Here is a 21,963-nt window from a genome sequence, read left to right as displayed (position 1 = left end):
AAAGAAAATGATGTCCTATTTTGTATCGTAAGTAAAATAACACAATGTACTCAATTATCTACAGCGGTAAATAAAAAAATATGTAGATAGAATTGTACTATAAATGACAACAAAAAACAATTATTGCTACCATGATATATTTTAATTGTAATGGGCTAAGTTTTTCTTTTGCCTATAACGGGGACCTCGTTGTACAGAAAGGAAAGAATGACGACTTTTTTGTCATCACTATTCATCCATTTAACACGTGTTTTTCTATCCCGTGCTTTTTCTTTCTTTTTTTTTTATCAGCAGCTTGGTCCATTCACCTTCATTAGTGATCCGTCTTGGGAATAAATAAAGCGTGTTTTCTAACAAGGTCGGAGCTGACGTTTCTTATACGTCAGACAACAACTGAGAACACGGCTTGGGTTAAAGGTTTCTCGTGTTTTCGGTGTTTGTTGTGATTTAAATCTACACTAACCCAAAGGAGGAACCCATATATATATATTTGTCGTTCTCGTCGAAGCGTTAGTTCAAGTGATTAACTTCGTATATTACAGAATCCTCTCTTAATTAGGCATTTTCTCCTACTCAGGGTAAACTTCTCAACCATTTGTATTAAAGGCGTATTTAACTCTACACCACTTCTATATAGCGCTCCCTGGTGTGATATTTTACAAAATGAAAAGCTTTGTCACGTCAAATGACCATAATGTCGTACTCCAACATGGGCCTAAGTAACTGATTTACGATTTTGACGCTTCTTACGAATGTGTCGTATGGGGTGTTTCTAAGACTAAATAATAAAAAGTCTCTACAATTTACTACAAAGGTCATATTACTTAGTTCAGTTTACAATGCATACAACAACCGAAGCAGTGTTTATACTTTTAACATGTGACAATTGAAGACTGTGACAAGAAAATGTGTTCAATGACATCAGAAGTTGCTACCATTAAGGATACGCCCCCCCCCCTAACTCCATCAACTTTATAGTCAAAACAAATCTAATCTGACGCCACACTCATTTGAGTGTGAACGCATTTCCACTGGCAACATCAGAGAGCGCCATGTTTTGAAACTTCCTTTTCCCCAACTTTTTGCCTTCGTTCAACCGTCAACTACGAGTTAAATATCCTACTATACTCTAGGAGCCCATGAGTGAAAGTAAAATAGCACATGTTATAATATGTTAACCACACCACATCTATTATATCAAATGCCGATGATACCTTTCGTCGATCAGAGAGATCATCAGGCCTACTTCCGTAACAAATATTAGTGGTCAAGACGATTACATTATCCGTTTCATGGACACCAACTGTTATTGGTCTGAATTAGATCAAGTTGTAATTAGTTATTAGATTAGTTATGAGGTAAAACATTATTTATTTTTAGTCACGTCATAGATGCTCATAAAACGGCTCTGACTTCTTTTGGTGTTGTTTGTTTTTTCAAGTTTAAACTTTTATCTAATAGCCCTGTCATCTCTTGACAGATCTGAGATCTAATTACAGTTTTGGACTCAGGAGGTTAATCTATTTCAATAGATTCAAGGTTTTATAGATAAATTTACTCTAATCCTTGAGGGTAAGCTGATAGAGATCCTGTGAATAATAAAATTGAACTGGATATATGCGCGCCCCACGTTTAGTATTGCTGGCGCACATAGGTATAGCCAATACAATCGAAAAAAAGCCTCATAGACTATTTCACTCTAGCCCTGGCCGTCGTATTGTAATAAAAGTTTGTTTGCTTGTTATCGATTTCGCGCAAAGCTACACTAGGGCTATCTGCGCTAGCCGTCCCTAATTTAGTAGTGTTAGGCTAAAGGGAAATCAACTAATCATCATCACCCACTGCCAACTCTAGGACTACTCTTTTACTAATGAATAGTGGGATTGACCGTCACATTATAACGCCTGATAAGAAAGGCTAGTAACCTGATCATGACAAACTCATATTACTCTATGAAACTTGTAACTGTTTTTCCAAAACCTGACATTCCAGGCCTTTTTCTAAGGTCAAATCTAAAAGTATGATTAGCGATTAACAAAACAAATGCATATTATACTTTTAATTCCCAAAACTATGTTACTACAAATTAAAGATATTATCGTTTTAAAATTTAGATTGTGGTGGTTACCACTTAACTCTGTTGTCAATATAAAAGACCGGAGTTTAGCAGCTACGACCCCTTAGAGTTAAGAATATTTTGTCAATTTATCTTGGACTTGATAACTTGTAAAACTGTTATCGGTTAAGACGGAATCGGGCGAATTAACTTGTTAAAACCGAATTAAGAGTGAGTTAGGTATCTGACCGGAAGCTGACGTTCAGAACAGTTTGAGTTTGTCTCATCACATCGTACCAATTGCAACCATCTCGAGTGAATCAGTGCGCATGCGTACAGAATTACCTACATATCTAAGTTCAAAGGAAGATTTTCTAAACATATTCTGTCTCGAACGTATTTAGAAAGGTGTGTTAAACTACTAATGATGTATTTGTATAGAGAATTTCATTTAATAAGAATGAGTTAAAATATAAACGATGAAAGATATATTTTGAAGAACATCAAAAATCTTATAGTTAAAAACCAAAATAACATAAAAACCTGTATAGTATAAAAAATAAATCATCTTAAGAACCTATCCACCAGGCATTATGTTCAAGGTTCGGTAATCTTTTTTATTTTTATGAACGCGCCACCTAGCGGAGACGTTTTGTTCTACCAAATCATGACTATTATTATTTTAATAAAGAAAAAAGTTTACTGCCTTACCATATTTGTAAAATAATAAAAACAGGTTTATAACTTTTAACGCTTGCAATTATAATTCTGTTTAATGTTGTAGTTGTTTCGTAAAGTAAAGGATATGAAACCAAACACTCACGTGCGTTACAAGAACATAAAATAGAAGTTAAACATTAAGTTGATGAGTAATATTTTTCTTCAGCATCAGTACATATTGAACTCAGCTGAGTTCCATAAGTTGTATCTACTTTCTTCACTGTTAACCATGGATAAGGATTTGTTAGAGCTCTCACAGTGTCGAGTTTGACCGTTTTTGTGTGTCATAGTTTAAAACCTGATTTCGGTAATTATGTTTATTACGTGAGTTGTCGTTTAGTTATCCTTTAGAAATCTTTAGGATCAAAAGTGAAGGTTTGAGTCATAACTTTTAACTGTCGTTGTATTGTTTTCGATGTTACCATTTAGTTTTTCAAGGAAATGCACACGTTCACAAACAAGACAAAATAAACAACGTAAGTATCGACACATACCTTAATGGCCAGGTGGTTAAGGCACTCGACTCGTAATCCCAGGGTCACGGGTTCAAATCTCCGTCACACCAAATATGCTCACCCTTTCAGCCGTGGAGGCGTTATAATACGACGATTAATCCCACTATTCGTTGGTAAAAGAGTAGCCAAAGAATTGGCAGTGGACGGTGATGACTAGCTGCCTTCCCTGCTAAATTAGGGACGGCTAGTGCAGATAGCCCTCGTGTAGCTTTGCGCGAAATTGGAAACAAACCAAACCACATACCTTATCATCATGTAAACTAGTCCACAAGTTTATAGCTCGAACAGAGAAAGAATAAGCTTATGACCAAAGCTTCGACTTATTTCTACTAAAACAACGAAGATGCAATTAGCTATGCAGCTTTATATTCAGTGTATAATTTTCTCTCTACAACATCTGGATAGATCCGGCGAACCAAGATGGTATTCATATGACAGCATCTCCATTCATCTCTGTTATCTATCGACAAAAATAACACTATCTGCATATAAAAATTCTATTCTGAAATCTGATTCAAATGACGTTGAAATAGATCGCGATTATGTATAATGACGACGCAGGGTATCAACCCCCGATAAGGGGAGATGAACCGCAGTGTGAGTAGACTAACTTATCAACTTACTCATATTCAATTCCTACCTAGAGAAGGGTTTCACAATATCAGAATGTAAAGCCTGGAGGCAACAGAGAAACCTGAGATTTTATGTTTAGGTTAACTGGGGTATTTCTCTCTATATATAATATATATAAGTCTAATATCTGTGTTGTGCATTTCTGCATAAAAAATTAGTTTAATCTTATGAATATATATCACGTTGAGAGTGGTAGTAGATATATAAGGTTTTGGCCTGTATAACACAATTATATATATATATAATTTCTATTTTTTATAATATATAAATATATATATATTTATATATATTCGTTTACAACATATTTCCTTCACAAATATAAAAAGAACTAATACTCCAGAGTTCTTTAAAAAATCCGATTATAGTGAGTGTTGATTTCAAAATTTCAAGATTTTTTGTTAATTGTTTAGTATGTATATAAAATATGGTGTTTTTGGAATAGGGGCGCTTTCCAAACCCTGCTTCTCGGCTAACATATTCCCGTTTGGTCATTACCGAATTTAGTTCACCGCAGGAATGAATTTCACTGTTCCTTTTTGTTTTTATTACGTAATTAAATTTTATTTTTAGCATTATTTTCAATGAGATCTCACTCTCTAATTTATGATTTGCTTTTCTATTTAAAGTACCATATTACGTGTTCGTTTTAAACGTAAAATATGAAACCTGCTTTACTGCGTGTCAAGATAAACGCGTCTTTCCGATATTTACATTTTGTGTCTAGTTTTGGTTGTTCAGTCATCCGTATCCCGATTGTTTAATGCTGAGGCACAAGATTGCTAAAGTAGAAGCTTTCTAATGTGAAATATATACAGAATATTCACTATAAAAGTTAGTCTTAAGGTTAATACAGCTCGTTAGGGTCTCGCAGTAGTAGCTTAAGTGTCAGAATAAAGGGAGAGATATTAAAACGTATGGTCACACACTCGAGTGGTTTCTATTCCCTCAGTGTCTTAAGGCCGTCCAAGTAGGAACCAGGGGCTGCTCTTTTACCCACGAATAGTGGGATTGACCGTCACCTTATAACGCACCCACGGCTGAAAAGACGAGCATGTTTGGTGTGACAGAGATTCGAGCCCGCGATCCTCGGATTACGAGTCTTGTTTGTTTGTTTTGGAATTTCGCACAAAGCTACTCGAGGGCTATCTGTGCTAGCCGTCCCTAATTTAGCAGTGTAAGACTAGAGGGAAGGCAGCTTGTCATCACCACCCACCGCCAACTCTTGGGCTACTCTTTTACCAACGAAAAGTGGGATTGACCGTCACATTATTACGCCCCCACGGCTGGGAGGGCAAGCATGTTTAGCGCGACTCGGGCGCGAACCCGCGAACCTCAGATTACGAAGCGCACGCCTTAACGCGCTAGGCCATGCCAGGCCCCGGATTCCGAGTCAAGTGCTTTAACCATCTGGCAATGCCGGGCCTAGAATTACGTTATAAGTAAGTTGGAATGCAAAAACACTTTTAAAAAAAGCGAATGTAAAAGGTTCGTGCAGTCATCAAAACTAAGGCTATATGTTCCCGGCTAACGTTTAATGGTGGCGTATCAGAGAAATCAGTATTTATAGCATTTATTTATTACGAAAAATAAATCGCAGTTGTAGCAAATAGAAAATTGTCGCATAATTTGTTTTCGTAGATCATCAAAATTCACTCACTGACACCTAATCATTTGCTAACAATAAAATATAAATATACAATATAAATTGAAATAAGGTAGAATCAAAATATTCTTTCTTAAGCTGTCGATAAAAATTACTAACAACGTGTTTGGTCAAAGGTGTATCTGTGTTTGTATGCTGTTTTTTGTGACCTCGTATGGGATCAACTGAATGTCATTAAACTATATATATATATATATATATATATTCGTCGTATAATTAAACGTTCTCTGTCAAGTTTTGTTTTCTTACACATTAGTTTAGTACACTTCAGATGATCTTTTATTTCACAATGATAACGAGATTCCCATATACTCTCGTTGTTATCTTCATTGTACAAACCTTTCCCTCAAAATTATTCTCTAGCCTTTATTATCTACGTTTGCGTGTGTTTGTTTTCGGTATCAAAATAATAATATTTAGTGAAATTCTACACTCAATAGACCGTGTTGACGATTAAAGTTAACATCAAACTCATCTTAATAAATAAGTCAGAGTTTATATGTACATGCATATTTGGACCTAAAACAACGAAAAAATTAATTTGATTATTTGAAAAATGGAATTGTTTGTAAAGTGCAGACCATTTATTATTTATAAAAACTTTCAGGTAGAAATAGAGACGAGTGTAAAATATGTTGAAGACTACAACAGAACGCAATACGACATTAGAAAATAAAAAGTAGGCCTAACAACATTCACCTTCATAGGTGTTATACGTTCTTACACCAAGTCATTGCTAGTTACTTGGTGTTAGACATATAACACAGTTAGTTACTAGACACTCCAGCTGTCCACAAAGTTTTAAGTTGTAACAAAAGCTGAGCGACTGCAGACGAGTAAAACCCGAATCAGGCAAGAAGATATGTTCAGGACAACTAAATAAGAAGTCCCGCTGAGTGTCATTCACGGAGGTCCGTGCTTAGGATTTGCAGCGACGAGGAAAGAAGGGGGAGAAACATCAAAGCCTGCCGCCAGATTGATGGAGCAAGACATGGACACAATACGTTGATCCGGAGTGTAACAAGGGAATAGGGGTCGGCTGTGTATTTCACCACGTCTCTTTTGTATAATCTCAAACTTATTATTGAAACAACTGTCATAATGAAAGACAAAATTATTTGTGTGGTTAAATATAGTTAAAAGGATTTCCAAATGCAACACAATTCACTTTGTCTGTCAATGATTGAATGCATTCAACTAAATCGAATCACTTCAACGTAATGCTCAGTGTGATTGCTTTTTATTTTTTTCATTTGTTTTTCACGGCTGACGACCCCTAACAAAGTATTTGATAACAAGATTTGTAGCGTGAGAAGAACGTTTCGGAAATACGTGAGGTGTTAGCACATTGCTTTCACCCGACAATGTGCTACACACGCGTGGGCAGTCACGCTTAAACTCTATAGCAGTTTTGGAATTTCTGTGACAGGACATAAAAATGAAGCTAAAATCTTAGTATATTGACACCTTCACAGATTACCAGGTGCCCCGACAAATGCTCACATCAGTGAGAGTCCAGTATCTACACATGTACATAACCGAAAATTATTTAGTGTGTTTGTGTTTTCTTATAGCAAAGCCGCATAGGGTTATCTGCTGAGACCACCGAGGGTAATCGAATCCTAATTTTAGCGTTGTCAATCCGCAGACTTACCGATGTATTAGCGGGGCGCGAAAATTATTTAGAGGAATGCATAAAGCATTAATGTTATTATATAAAAAAAACTTCTTATGAGAGAGGTGTTGTGCTCAGATAACGTATAACGATATTACACAACGTTGATTTGTGTTTTTCACATTATGTTCTAAACTGCTACAGATGAGATTATTTTGTGATCTGTGTTCGGAGCCTCTGGTTTCTTTATCGTATTCTGTATTTTGAGTTACATCTTTGGCTTCTTTTCCAGTTTGTTTTCTCATCATTACTTTTATGTTAACATATATAAAGCCTAGAATTGTTTTATGTGTATTAATAAAGATTTTTTTATCTTATTATAGCTGGTAAAAATAAAAAAAAAACCTATGTTATTTTTTTCTGGTACTAACATTAAATCAGTAAGTGGTGCCTGTTCCCGAGTTATTGAATTACCAAATCGTTTTATTCAGTCTATAGAACAGACCTAAGACGTATTTCTGTCATATTTTTATAGTATGGCCTCCAACAAAAATTCACAAACTCTCAAAACTGTGCACATAGCCTATATGGAGTTCAGGAGCACCTGGGGTTCAATATAGGATTCAATAATCTTAAAGTGTTTTGCCAGAAGTAAATCAGATAGCCAGAAGCATGTGCCAAAAGGTTTCGTCCATGTCTTTTAGCCTAATAATGAAATTCGTTGTCCTTTGTAGACATGTATATAAAGCGCACACTGTTGAAAGAACCGAGCGCGTTCAGCAACATCAAATATTGAACTCTAAACCGTTTGATTTGCAACCTGACAAGTTAATCACTATGTCATTCCCACCACCCATCCCGGCCTAGAGAAAAAACAAAGAAATAACACTAGAGTGGAACGAAACATTCAATTTGGAAAGGGTGAAACAGGTAGATAGATATTTTAAGACGTGTGGCCCACACAATCTACCAAACTTAACTACTGTGCACAACTCTTTCATATAAAATAAAATTAGAACTTAAAAAAGAAATAAAAAATTAGCATCAATTATGGGTGTTCGTTCACCTTCTGCAGCTAGTTGTGGAAAGGTGATCTTTGCAAATGAAACAAAAAAACAAATATAATAAAAGTAAAATAAAGGTAACACGGATCGCTACAGACAAATTTCTGTGCAAATCTTTTATGCTTCTGGTCTACTCGTCTAAGATTTAAAATATATATCATCCAAAGTTAAGGTTGTTTTGAAGTTAAACACAAAGCAACACAATGGGATGTCTGTACTCTGCCCACCCTGATTCTAACCTTATAAGTCCGTAGACCACTAGGGAGCCCAAAGTCAAGAAGTAGATATTGTCTTTTATCATTTGTTGTTAGTATAAAGCTATACAATGGGCTATCTATGCTGTACTCAACATAGATATCGAAATACAGTTTTTAACACCATAAAATCAGAGATTTATCGTTTAACTACTGATGGGCATCTCGTATGAAATGCAGTTTAATTTTATCAAATAATTTTCATTTTTTAATTTCTGATAGCAAAGCATTTTTTCACAACTTCAGCTTTAATTTCTGAACATCCTTTTATGAGTGATAATCATTATTTTTCGCGTGTTATAATTATTCAAAATATAAAGTAAGCAGATCAAACATTTAAAAATGAATGTGTATGAATCAAAAAGTAAAAATAATCTTATTCACTCCCTTGAAACTGGACATTTTCTTAATCGTCAACAGGAATTATTTTTATCATTATATTCAATAATTTAAAAGATGATGCTGAATGCATCACCAGGAAAACTACATTACAAAACAAACAACAACAACAAAATCATAAAACCCAAGTGATTTGCAAAGCTCCACCTGGCGAAAGCACTAGGTTTTATTGCTGATTATTTTAATGCTACAGATTTTATTATTATTATTATTATTATCAAAAAAGTCTGAATTATGATATTTTAAACTTCAAAATTTCATTCCTATGTGGTCTATATCAATATTTTCGCAATGATTTTGTTTAATTAAAATAATATTAAGGAACGAAACATAACGAACTGCTTTGGGGAAAAGTGAGTTTTAAGGGTGAACTCCATTTTTCCATTTTTTTAATAGTAGTAATTATTTACTTTGACAGCTTAGGTTTTACTGTGTCGTTTATACTGGTATGGGGCTATTAAGGGGACTAGAATGTCTGTTTCGTGAGGTAAGTGGTTGGGTTTTAGTAATCTGTTTTAAGTTGCTTTATTTTATTTATAAACCCCTTTCCTTGTTTTTCTGTTTCATTAAGAGCAGCAGACTTTCCACAACTTGCTGCAGATGATGATGGGGAGTCTCTTATGTATATATTGTGAGTTTGAACACCCATTCCTACTCTTACTACTCCATTTTATTATTTTTTATTTATTATAATTTTACTTCACATGTACGTATTGCGTGAAGAGATTAAATCCGATAGACAATGTATCCCCAGAACTCTGTAGATATTTCGATACCTCTATTGCAAGGATACATTTTATTTTTCTATATTATGCAATCTTTGTATATATTAAATAAAAAAACGAATCTGTTTGTTTCTTTCCAGTCTTAATCCATCTCTGATACTAGCTCTAACTCTTCGGTCTTCTATTTAGATGATACTTGATTATTTCATTTTTTTTTAAAAGTTATAAAGTGTAAACTAAATTAAGCTATTTCCTTCTTTGAAAGGTGTGGGTGTGTAACTAAGGGTGTATGTGCTCAGTTACCAATAGAATCAGCCACGCCAAACATTCCAAGTACACATACACAATCTGCTTTTTCGTAATGGAATGATACTTCCCAAATTTAACGTCTGCATTTTTTATAAGAAGTAACTTTCTAATACGGCAATTAAGTTTTTAGTTATTTCCGACTATATCAGGTCTAATATTAGAGTTGTGCATAATAATATTCACGACCTTGTAACAAGATAATTCTATAATCTGCTCCACAGGTCACTTCGAACTCCCAATAAGTGCAATGTAAGTAGCATCTCTACCGCTCTCCATTATATCATAGCTTCTAAAAGAACAGCAGACAACCATTTACTAAGCGAGATATGATATGAGAAATAGTGAGATTTTCCGCCGAATGGGTCATTGACTCTACTCTTGATTACTGCATAGGGATATTGCCTTTTGTTTAACATACCCAAACTGTCAATCAGATTTACAGCAAATATCGCTCAACCGTTATGCGCAGATAGTTCTTTATGTATCTTTCCGCGAATATAAAAACAACAACAAAAGCTTACGACTCTTATTAATTTATACTGAGTATCTCTCTATCTTGGTCCTTCTTGCTAGGTAAGTTTACGAACATACAGTACCAAAATTTGGGGGGTCGATTCCCTGCAGTAGACAGAATGCAGATTACACATTGCGAGGTTTTGCACTAAAAAGCAAACAAATAAACTTACCACCTCTAGATTCAATAACCTGGTACTTACTTACTCTTGCACCAGAAGAGACGTTCGTCATTCATTTACCTACTGCTTAACTGACGAGCTTCGTCGTTTATTGGCCCGGCATGGCCAAGCGTGTTAAGGCGTGCGACTCGTAATCTGAGGGTCGCGGGTTCGCATCCCCGTCGCGCCAAACATGCTCGTATTTTCAGCCGTGGGGGCGTTATAATGTTACGGTTAATCCCACTATTCGTTGGTAAAAGAGTAGCCCAAGAGTTGGCGGTGGGTGGTGATGACTATCTGCCTTCACTCTAGTCTTACACTACTAAATTAGGGACGGCTAGCACAGATAGCTCTCATGTAGCTTTGTGCGAAATTCAAAAAACGAACGAACAAACAATCGTCGTTTATTCTAGTGATTTAGTATAACAAGGAATATATGTGTATCGAAACATTTTAAAATTATCTTACGTATGTTGTATATATTTAAACTCTACTTAAGGAAAATCCTGCAAACTCGTAAAATAACACATTTTATACAGATGATGCAGCAGGTGTCACTTTGCCATGCTTGCCATATATTTGTCTTGATTTATAGTAGGTTATATCAAACAACTATCTTACAGTTCTGTTCCACAACCAGCTGAAAATTAACCTCTCAGTCATCAATTACATCCATTACAACTACGGCTGGTAGTTCTATATATTTAGAACAGTCACATTAAGTAAAGCTATAAATGAACAGGTCAAACCACGCCTTCAAAAAAGTGGTTAACTTCCAACGTCATAAACACGCCAATAAACAAGTCTATGAAACAAGTTAATTAAATAAGTCAATTAAACAAGTCTATTAAATAAGTCAATTTCATTAAAAATTTGAGCCAGCGCTTCCTGTCTTCAAAGATGCTGGAACACGTCAGATATGTAAAATTCATCGGCTTGCAAAGCACGGGCTTGATAGCGTACATAGCACCGAGTCTACCGTCCAATCAACAAAGAAACGCATCTGGAACGCAGACTTGCGAAACTTTAAAAGATGAAAAAATAAAAATAAAGCTTTTACAGTGTGACTACATGGTTGTCAGGAGTCCATAGGTCTGTAGGAGAGCGCGAGTTGTCTCTAATTAAGTCGTCTCTTTTAGTCTTCAATCATATATGTTTAACGGTTGCTACTTTAAGACGGCGAAATTCGTTTATTGCTGCATTACATCTACAGCCTCGGGGTGCGCCAGATAGGGCACGCCTATGTGTCGAACACACTCCAAATGACCCCAAGCTCTCACCTAGATTTGGTTTTGCTTGCTGTTGCTAAAAATTTCTTCGGGAGATATAAATTATTTTCGTTGTGGCCTGACCCTTTCACAGGCATTCTTCAAATTTAAATTATGATTAATTTATAAGAAACCCTTAGGTTTTTCTAGCAAATTTGACCCGACTTCTTCAAATTGTTTATAAACCTATGTGTAAACATGCACGCGCATATTGCCGAACATATTTAAAAAAAAAAAAATCATGCTTAATTCACAGTTTATTTGTTACAAAATATCTTAACACCAGTAAGCTTTTGTAGCCTTCACACTCTCAAGAAATCTAAAAAGAAGGAAAAAAAAAAAGGACAGTATATATTTAATTGTCCCTCACTAGTACAGCGGTAAGTCTACGGATTTACGACGCTAAAACTAGGGGTTCGATTCCCCCTCGGTGGACTCAGCAGATAGCCCCATATGGCTTTGCTATAAGAAAACAGACACACAAACGGACATGAATTTAATTCTTTGTTAGTTTGCTGAGCAGAGACAACAGTGAAAAAGCCGATAACAAAAAACTGTACAATTTTGAATAACCAGTGAAATGCTACAAGCATAAAGAATTACTTTCCACATTACCTTAAATTAAGTATAACTCAAAAAGAAATGGTAAAATTGAAACAACGTATATATTTATAACATTTTTTTGTATTACTGTAATGTACTTTTTTCATCCTTTAGTGAATCTACGCTACGTTTATATTGTGACGGACTTACTAATATATATCTATTCTAATATTGATGTTTGTTTAAGTTAAACTTATATTTAGATGCGTACATAACTTATACTGTTAAAGCTGTAAAGCTGATTGAAATTCAGTTTATTCACTAAAGTTGTTGAAAATTCTCGAGTGTAAGAATCAACAATATATGTGTGTATGTAAACACTACTGTCTCGTCAGTGTTGTTGTGCAAGCTAAAATTTCTAGAAACTTTATTCACGCCTATAAATGTAACCAACGCGATGCGCCGAGACAGTATATATTATTCGTTTGCTCTATTTGGTATACTATGCACCTTGGAACCTATAACTGTTATTAACGTTTATAAATCGGAAACTTCAGATACATTGATCAACAACGTTTATAGACTTCGAACTACAAACCATTTAACTTCGGTGGAGTTACATCGCATAACAGTATTTTTACTAAAACATTATATAACTTCATCGGTGGAAAATTGATGCAGAGCTAGCTAGCTCTTTCTTAAGTGAATTGTACCTATGTTGACTCAAAATTAGTTCACTCGTCGTGAACCTTGGATAAAGCATCAAGGAAGCTCCAGACCAAACAGAAGACTCAATACTGTTTGTAAAACTTCTGTATATAAATCATTATTAGTAATAAATGTTATTATAAACATTACTGTTTTTCGTATTTTAAAATATGTCTTAAAAAAGAAAATTGTGTGTATCAACCCTGTTAACAAATGTCATAAACTGGATACATATCGACATTTTATTAACTTCTAAATTTAAATTATAATTTAACTCAGTGTTAAGATATTTGAAATTGTAATACGTAACATTGTATATCGATATAAACAACTATTCTAAATATCGGCATAAAACCTATGTTGTCCATGTGTCAAATGTATTATCGTAGTGCCCTTTGCAACATACTCGACAAAAAAAAAATACAGGAAAAAGTGTTCATCTGTGAAAAACAAAACGCAAAAATATTTGATATATATTCACATAAACGGAGCCGAACAACACCTTTTATGATTGGAGTGTGTTTGAAATAATTATTAACCTTTCTGAAAATAAAAAAAGTATAAATAGAAACACACGTTTATTACAGATGTTTCTGAAACCATAGAACAATAAGTAAATAAATTATTCAGGAGATATATTACGTTAACCAACACGCAGGGTAACCTCTTAAATTTATCACAACTGTTTTAAACACTTACCAACTTCGCTACTGTATTTAATCTGATGGTAATACTTCATAGATTTAATTAAAATACAATTACATCACTTTGTTAAGAAACTATAACAGTCTGTTACTTAAAAGCCATATGGTGTGCTACGTCTCCTATTCATGATAACGAGGAACCCACTTGAAAGTAAATATCGTTGACTCTGCATGGAAGGATGGCCAAGATACTCAATAGGCATACTACAAATACATATATCCTAAAAATCAACAATGACAGATAATTTTAAGATATTTGCCACTCATTTTTATTTATTTCTTTATCTGACAAGCATAAAAACAAGGCAAGAAACCATCGTTAAGACATCAAGTTGTTCATCTTTCTTCTTTTTGTTTCAGTCGAAATAAATATATAGGTACTTTATCACTATTTTCAGTTTAAACCTAAATCTACTCTGTGTGTTTCTGGATAGTGCACAATGTCATAAATTAGTCGTAACAACTAATAGTAATTAAAAACAAAAAATCAAATTCTAGTGTAAACGATGTTATTATCACATCTTGAAGTTATTTGTTTTACAGAAATCTGGTGTCCCTTTAAAAAGCACTTTAAATTATTGTAATATGTAGAACACTCAATGCTTTGTAAACTATACAATCGATACCTTTAGAAAACCAACTACTATATCATGTATGAAGTGAAGTAAACGTAGTATTATAAACATATGTTCATAGAATACACTAACTTTCAATCAAGAGAAAAAAACGTCATAAAATAAGTAAGAAAAATCATTTTGTGAATGTAAAATTGTATAGGGATAACGTGCCAAAATGAATGCAAACAAGAATATAAGAAAAAACAATAATTAGATCATCCATACTTTAATATTATTGCAATTGAAAATATATATTCCTGACTGCTGTATTATATGTATTATAATATCATAGTCATGTCAGAGTAGAAATCAACATAGTGTAACTAAGAGCCTATGACTTACGACAAGGAAAACCACGTTGATTCAAAACATGCATTACAAACTATTACAGATTCTCGCCACAAAGTCGGTCGAATTAACCGACTTGTAACCATTTTGAACTCGCGCATTTTACAGTATACGATTAAACATTGATATAAAAGTAATGTAGAAATATGCAGCTGTATCATCCCTATATTCTTGTTTGCATTCTTCTCGACAATGCCATCCCAATCGCATTTTACATTTACAGAATGTTTTTGTTACTTGGGAATATAGTAGAAACGGCTGATTTGGATATTAAAAAAATTATTTAAAACACAAAACAAGTTACAACGCTTCGTCATCCTTAGGTCATCACCAGGTTAATAATGGTTTTTGAAAAAGTGACCGTTATTGATTATGTGTCGTAGAGACAACAGCAATAATAGGTAGTTAACATACATGGTAATTAATAATGTACTACATCAATAATTTTTTTAAATGTGTAACCCGTTATATTACACTGTTCAAAATCACATGAAATACATTAAAATACACGACTTCCTCTACAAACGTATACCTATTATTAATGTCACCACACAAAACACGATCAATAATGGTTACTTTCTCAAAGGAGATTGAAACGTTGTTACATTTCTTGTGTTTTTGATAAAAATTTCTCAATACTCATACTAGCCACCTCAATAAAATGCCAGGTTAACAATGTGGCAAATGCCCCAGTGCCATTCACAATGGCGGTCTCCAATAAAACTCAGATTATTGGTTATAATAAATTTACAAGGTAATTTTTACTTAATAAAGATATTTTATCCTGAATATTAATTATTTAAAAGAATTACGTTAAGTCACATAAATTATTTTTAAATTAATATTTTTAATTTTTCCACAGCTTGAATGAAAATTGAACACCATATAGTCGATCATTATTGGCCCAGCATGACCACGTGGTTAAGGCACGCGACTCGTAATCCAAGGGTCGCGGGTTCGAATCCCCGTCACACCCAACATGCTCGCCCTTTCAGCCGTAATGGCGTTATAATGTGACAGTCAATCCCACTATTTGTTGGTAAAAGAATTGCCCAAGAGTTGGCAGTGGGTGGTAATGACTAGCTGCCTTCCCTCTAGTCGTACACTGCTAAATTAGGAACGGCTAGCGCAGATAGCCCTCGTGTAGCTTTGTGCGAAATTCAAAAGAAACAAACGATCATTATTTTTGGTAGGTAATTGGCAAGTGTATGCCAAAGGTCCATCTAAAACGTGAAGTTTATCAAGACTGCTCTTCGTTCTACTAGGAGGCAGCAAAATCTGGTAAACCTGAAGTAAATATTCTGCGAGTACTTAATATGGGACCCGGCATGGCCAGGTGGGTTAAGGCGTGCGACTCGTAATCTGAGGGTCGCGTGTTCGCATCCCCGTCGCGCTAAACATGCTCGCCCTTTTCAGCCGTGGGGGCGTTATAAAGTTACGGTCAATCCCACTATTCGTTGGTAAAAGAGTAGCCCAAGAGTTAGCGGTGGGTGGTGATGACTAGCTGCCTTCCCTCTAGTCTTACACTGCTAAAGTAGGGACGACTAGATAGCCCTCGAGTAGCTTTGCGCGAAATTCAAAAACAAAGAAAAACAAACCAAATTAAATATGGATGAGATTATATCAGAATTCGTAGCGGCCAAAGTCAGAAACAAATAATATAATTCATTAAGGAAAAGAAATAAAATTATGAACTGCTGTCATGTTTTGGTTGTAGTAAATTCAAATATTAAACATTGTGTTTATTATTTTAATATATACGGTTTAGCTCAATGTAATAGGGTGCCTAACACAGCTAATTCTGACCCTGTCCTTACTAAATATGTAAGAGTAACATTCTATAGAAACATCATATTCTTGTAGACACCGACCATATCTTATGAAATATAAATTTATACCTAGAATAGAGTTGTGTTAACAGTTGACCAGATACGGAATCTACGTTAGTAAGTCATAGTCATTACAGTATACCAGTATAAGGAAAACTTTAACCCCAGTAAAAATTATTTACTCTAGTTTTATACCAACAAAATCTTTAAAATGTTTGGAAATTGTACAGTGTTCTGTTAAAATAAACACGTATTTCTTTTTGTTTGTAATTAAGCACGAAACTACACAACGGGCTATCTGTGTTCTGTTCACCACAGGTATCGAAACCCAGTTTCTAACGTTATAAGTCTGAAGACGTACTGCTGTGCCTCTCGGAAGCACAGAAGTTTGAGTCATAACTTACAATGACCGTTAATTCTACAAGGAGCTCCCTCTAGAGTCGGTAGTGACTGTTAAGATAAACACATATATTTAATCAGAACTTAATGAGTGCCAACTTAACAACGATCTGCTTCCAACATCTGCTCTTATTATTAAAAGTGATAAGAGTGTATAATATTCGAAAGAGTTACCACTTTGGCCCCATATGAAAATTGTGGACTGTTGTGTGAAGAGATTACCCAGCGTTTTATCTTTCTTTCTTTTTAACTGGAACAACTGTTTACGTATCATCATTGCGGAGCGTTACTAAAGTCACTTAATTCATACTAAGAGGTACTAACATCAGATATTCGTAACTCTGGAATAGCTACTAAGTTGCTGACCACTCCCATATATTGTAACACGTTGTCTGTTCCGAATTTAGAGATATTTGAAAATTGTAGCTCCAATAAAGTTAGATGAATATTTTTTTAAAGTTACGCGATTTTCTAAAACGAAGAAGTATCGAGAAAATTATGCAATGTTTGTTCCTCATTCGTTTCATGTGTATATTAGAGATAAAAGCAAGTGAAAAACAAACTTTCTTAACCCCTAAATTACTGATTGGCAAAAAGTCTGTTTAAATGAGCACAGCATTGGTGCATCAACTGGCCTGTAGTTTAAACTTATCATGAAATGAATCGAAGTGCGACACTTCTGAATTGAGAAGTCAACAATTAGACTTGCACTCCTGAAGCACAGAGTGGCGTGAAATTCAATTTTACACTAAGCCTACTAATGACAGATTTCGAAACTTAACAATGGTGGAATGCACTGATATCCTTCTGGTCGTATACAAATGCCTTGTGATCCATCAACTAAACGTCAGTCTCTAATCTGTATCGATTGAAAGAAATTTGTATACTTCGCAGGCGTGAAGAAATGATTATTCAGCAACACCCAATCACGATTCGTGTATGATGCTTGGTCCGCTCAGGGTGTTACAAAATCACTGTAAAAGTCCTGGTTTAAACCATATGGCACAACTTTCTATAGGGTCGCTGCTGACTTTGATTGAAGACTTATCGTTAAACGTATCCTTAAAAAAATATATCCGTGGACTAGAAGTGACCAATCTGACGTATTTGAATATTTTAGAGCAATCCATCAACTAATGTTGATATCTGGGGTCCTCAGGGTGTTCCGCTCGAAACCACTGCTCTGTATAAAGCTCTCTCTGGTGGTTTCCAGATAATTTATACTTACGTCGACAGCTGGCATCAGACAGAGTATCAACACTTCATTATTGTGGTGTTTAATTAAAGACTTTTATTACAAAAAATATAGATAATGAAAACAATGTTCATTTTGAAGCCGAGATTAGATACGCGGTGTGGAAACCGAAATCATCCAACAATCCGACGACCTTCTTTATAACAAAGCAATGCATAATTGCACGAATAATTGAACATTTTGTAATTCATATATAACACATTTCCCTTTTAAAATATGTAAATATTCTTTTATCAAAATATTAAGCCGAAATAAAAGAAAGAACACAACATTTTTCTTTCGTCTGTCTGTTTGTCTGTGAGCTTAAAAATATCAAAAACATTCTTCTAAATAGGATCTTCTAACCTTTGAACACATAATCTAATGAAATATTTGGATGGTGTTATCAGTTAAGGTTGGAGTTAACTTTAAATCGATTTATCGCTGAAGGCTCGAGATGGAATATTATAGGTACTTTAGGTAAAATACGTTTGTATAAGTGAAAACAAATCTTAGTGTACCTTAATAGGAATTTTGCGACAACAAGGTTCCATGTTCCTTGGATTTTACTAAAAAAACACATTATATGTGTAGCGTCTTCCTGTGAGATAGAGGCGAGTCATCGGATTTATATCGCTAAAATCAAGGGTTCGATTTCCCTCGAATGTATGTGGCACAGTGGCATGTTTGCGGGCTTGCAACATTGGTCATGAGTTTTGATACCCATGGTGGGCAGAGCACAGACAGCCCATTTTGTAGCTTTGTGTTTAATTCCAAACAAACAATATATATTCTTATTTATTTTCATTATTTCAGTTTCTTAAAAAAAATACCATGTACTACATTAGTTTATGTTATTTTTTACTGGTAACGTCAACTTTGATTTCTTGACTTATCGGACGCCTTTAACATCCCAAATTACTGTGAAATATAGCTGTAGGTGATTCACATAGAAAAGTCGGACCTGTAATGTACGAGAACGCACAGCCGTTAACCTGATCTTAAAGAGGTTCCACTTAGTCGGTTGCGCTCCTTAAAATAAACCAGAGCTTTGATGTCTGGATAGACTGCCATGCAGGGGTCTCCCATGGTGATTTTTATTCCATCCTGTCCTCCCACATTTTCACATTTGTAGGCCATGTGCCGTGAGCTGAAGCGTAGAACGATAAATGCCCATTTATTTAGAGCCTAAGCCCGTATTCTTTCTGGAAATAGATGGTTGTAGCCGCGTGGAATTTTTAGGATAGTTCTGTTTTTCATGGGGCGTGGGCAGAAGTTAAAGTTGAATATCAAAAAGAAACAACTTGATGACGTTGGACATAAATAGTTTAGTCTACGAGTGTAATCTCTAATTAAACTCAGCCAGAATATCTGGAGGAATATCAGCTGGAGGTTAAAATTTTCTTAAATATAATAAAATTGCCAATTTTGGTAATATTCATCACAGAGAGGTTAATATCTAATTATAAATAACAAGTTAGTGACTCAAATGTGGTCATGACAATGGTCTTTTCGTTCCTGTGTGTATTTTCTTATAGCAAAGCCACATTGGACTATCTGCTGAGCCTACTGAGGGGAATCGAACTGCTAATTTTAGCGTTGTAAAACCGTAGACATACCGCTGTACTACCAGGGGTCTTTTCTTTTCTATAAAAAAATAAACCAGTTTGTATATGCTGAGAGGTTATATAATTCCATCGTGTGATTTATTTATTGATTATATAGGTTCACTTACTACTCAGTTTCAGTTTGCGAATTTCGAAAGAAGTAAATAATTCTGGAACATTTTATCTTGCAAAACGATATAAAAAGCTATAAATGCGTCAGGTGACCATATCCCCACCAATCACAGCACGAAGGTATACAGTTACTTTCTTACCTGCTCATGATTTTCTTTCGATGTAAAGCCCAGATTACCATTGCCACATTGCTGAACGTTGTATACAATAGTGTCATTAGATGTTCTATCCTAGAAAGAAAATATAAACGATTAAATATTATGGTATTAATTTCAAACAGAAACTTTGCATACAACGTAACGTTATTGTATATTTGATAATCTCCCATTTTACATTCAATTATAAATATTTCAATACTTTTTACAGCTTTATGTACAAAATATGTCATTGTAGCATTTTTTCGTCTGCTTGTTTTGCAAAATTCCCTGAAATGTGTTATGAAATCAGGATATTAAAAAAACGTTATGGTAAATTACTTAACAATTTCTTATCTTCATAGGAATTGACGCTATAATTACTCCCTACCAATGACCCTTCATTTCAAAGAACAAAAATGTCTTAAACTCAATTCTTTAAAACGATATGTGATAAGAAAATGAAGAGAAAAATAATTTTTCCCAAGTCCAGTATCATGGCTAGATTTTAGATCAGGTATATTTAGGTTGGTATGAGTTTAGATTACTTCAAAAACTACAATACATTATACAATATTGCACATGTAAGAGTTAGTTCTGTTTTGTTCAGTATTAACAGGAGAAAAAAAAATTAGTGACACGATTCATATTATTATCGTACTTAACATGATGGGTATATTCGTGACCGTAAGCCTACAAGCTAACGTTATGCAGAAAAATGTTATCTGAATATTTGCTTCTTTAAGACCACACTGAGATACCTCTTGTGTCCACAGCAGAGAATCGAACCAGGAGTTTTTGCGTTGTAAATCCATAAACGTATTACTGATCCACGAGGGGACCAAATATTTTATCCTAAAATGTTTATCAAACATATATACAGAAATGAATGTCAACACATCAACAGAAAAATTATATGGTAAATTAAAAAATATGTAGCCGTCACATACAAGTAAAAAGTCATCAAAACAAACGAAATCACACTTTTTCATTTTTGTATTTCAAATATGTATATATATATATATATATGTTAAGATAGTTGTAGCTATATAGATGGCGCTGTGACATTCGAACAAAATCAACGGGAAAGGGATAGATCAATACCCGAATATATATACTGATACTAATTCAAAACTTTAGTTATTAACAACATACAAGTATGTATATCGGTATTGATTCAATACTTCGGTTATTAACAACATGTAAATACCTACAAAAAGTTAGGTATGAATAAGTTATATCAAAACGATTTGGAATGTGCAAATCAGCTAGTCACGTGACAACTACAACTGATATAAAGTCACAGTGAAAATGAAAACATGAAAACTAAATTTGTTCATTGTTTGACGTTATATAAGTAGTACCGTTTCACTAAGAGCTATCAGTTTTGATCACTTATGTAACAAACCTTAAATATTAATGCACTTAAACCACAATGCTGTTTCCAAGAGAATTAGATATTACATTTAATAGCATTATGAAAACAAAGGGATATATATCAAATTATGAAATTAGGACCATTCAGAAAGAAATCGCAACAGGTCATTTCCTAGCCGTGATAATCAAAGTGTGATGTCTTGTAACAGGTGACAGGATACAAGCGTCAGTAACAAAAGCCATCCACATGCCCGAGACAAAAATACGCAACATAACCAAGAAGTATTTCTATACGGAAATGAGGTTTACAGAGTACTATTTCGTCAAAATAAGACTTCCAGTTACACATCCCGTTCAATTGTCGTATACCTCTAGGAGCTGGGAAAAGAAATGGGTATTCCATACGAAAACAAACCGTTTCAATTGCCGGTTTCAG

General features: G+C 34.4%; 1 protein-coding gene across 1 annotated transcript in view; it reads right to left on the bottom strand.

The window, feature by feature from the left end:
• LOC143226446 (E3 ubiquitin-protein ligase PDZRN3-like) overlaps nt 1-21,963 on the bottom strand; it is a 246,420-nt gene that overhangs the window by 217,240 nt on the left and 7,217 nt on the right. The window contains exon 2 of the mRNA XM_076457417.1: nt 20,157-20,246. Coding sequence (XP_076313532.1) covers nt 20,157-20,246 — 90 coding nt within the window. The remainder of the gene's footprint in view (nt 1-20,156; nt 20,247-21,963) is intronic.

The sequence above is a fragment of the Tachypleus tridentatus genome, chromosome 9 (genome assembly GCF_004210375.1).
Source record: "Tachypleus tridentatus isolate NWPU-2018 chromosome 9, ASM421037v1, whole genome shotgun sequence".
NCBI lineage: Eukaryota > Metazoa > Arthropoda > Merostomata > Xiphosura > Limulidae > Tachypleus > Tachypleus tridentatus.
This window is presented reverse-complemented; position numbering and strand designations above follow the sequence as displayed.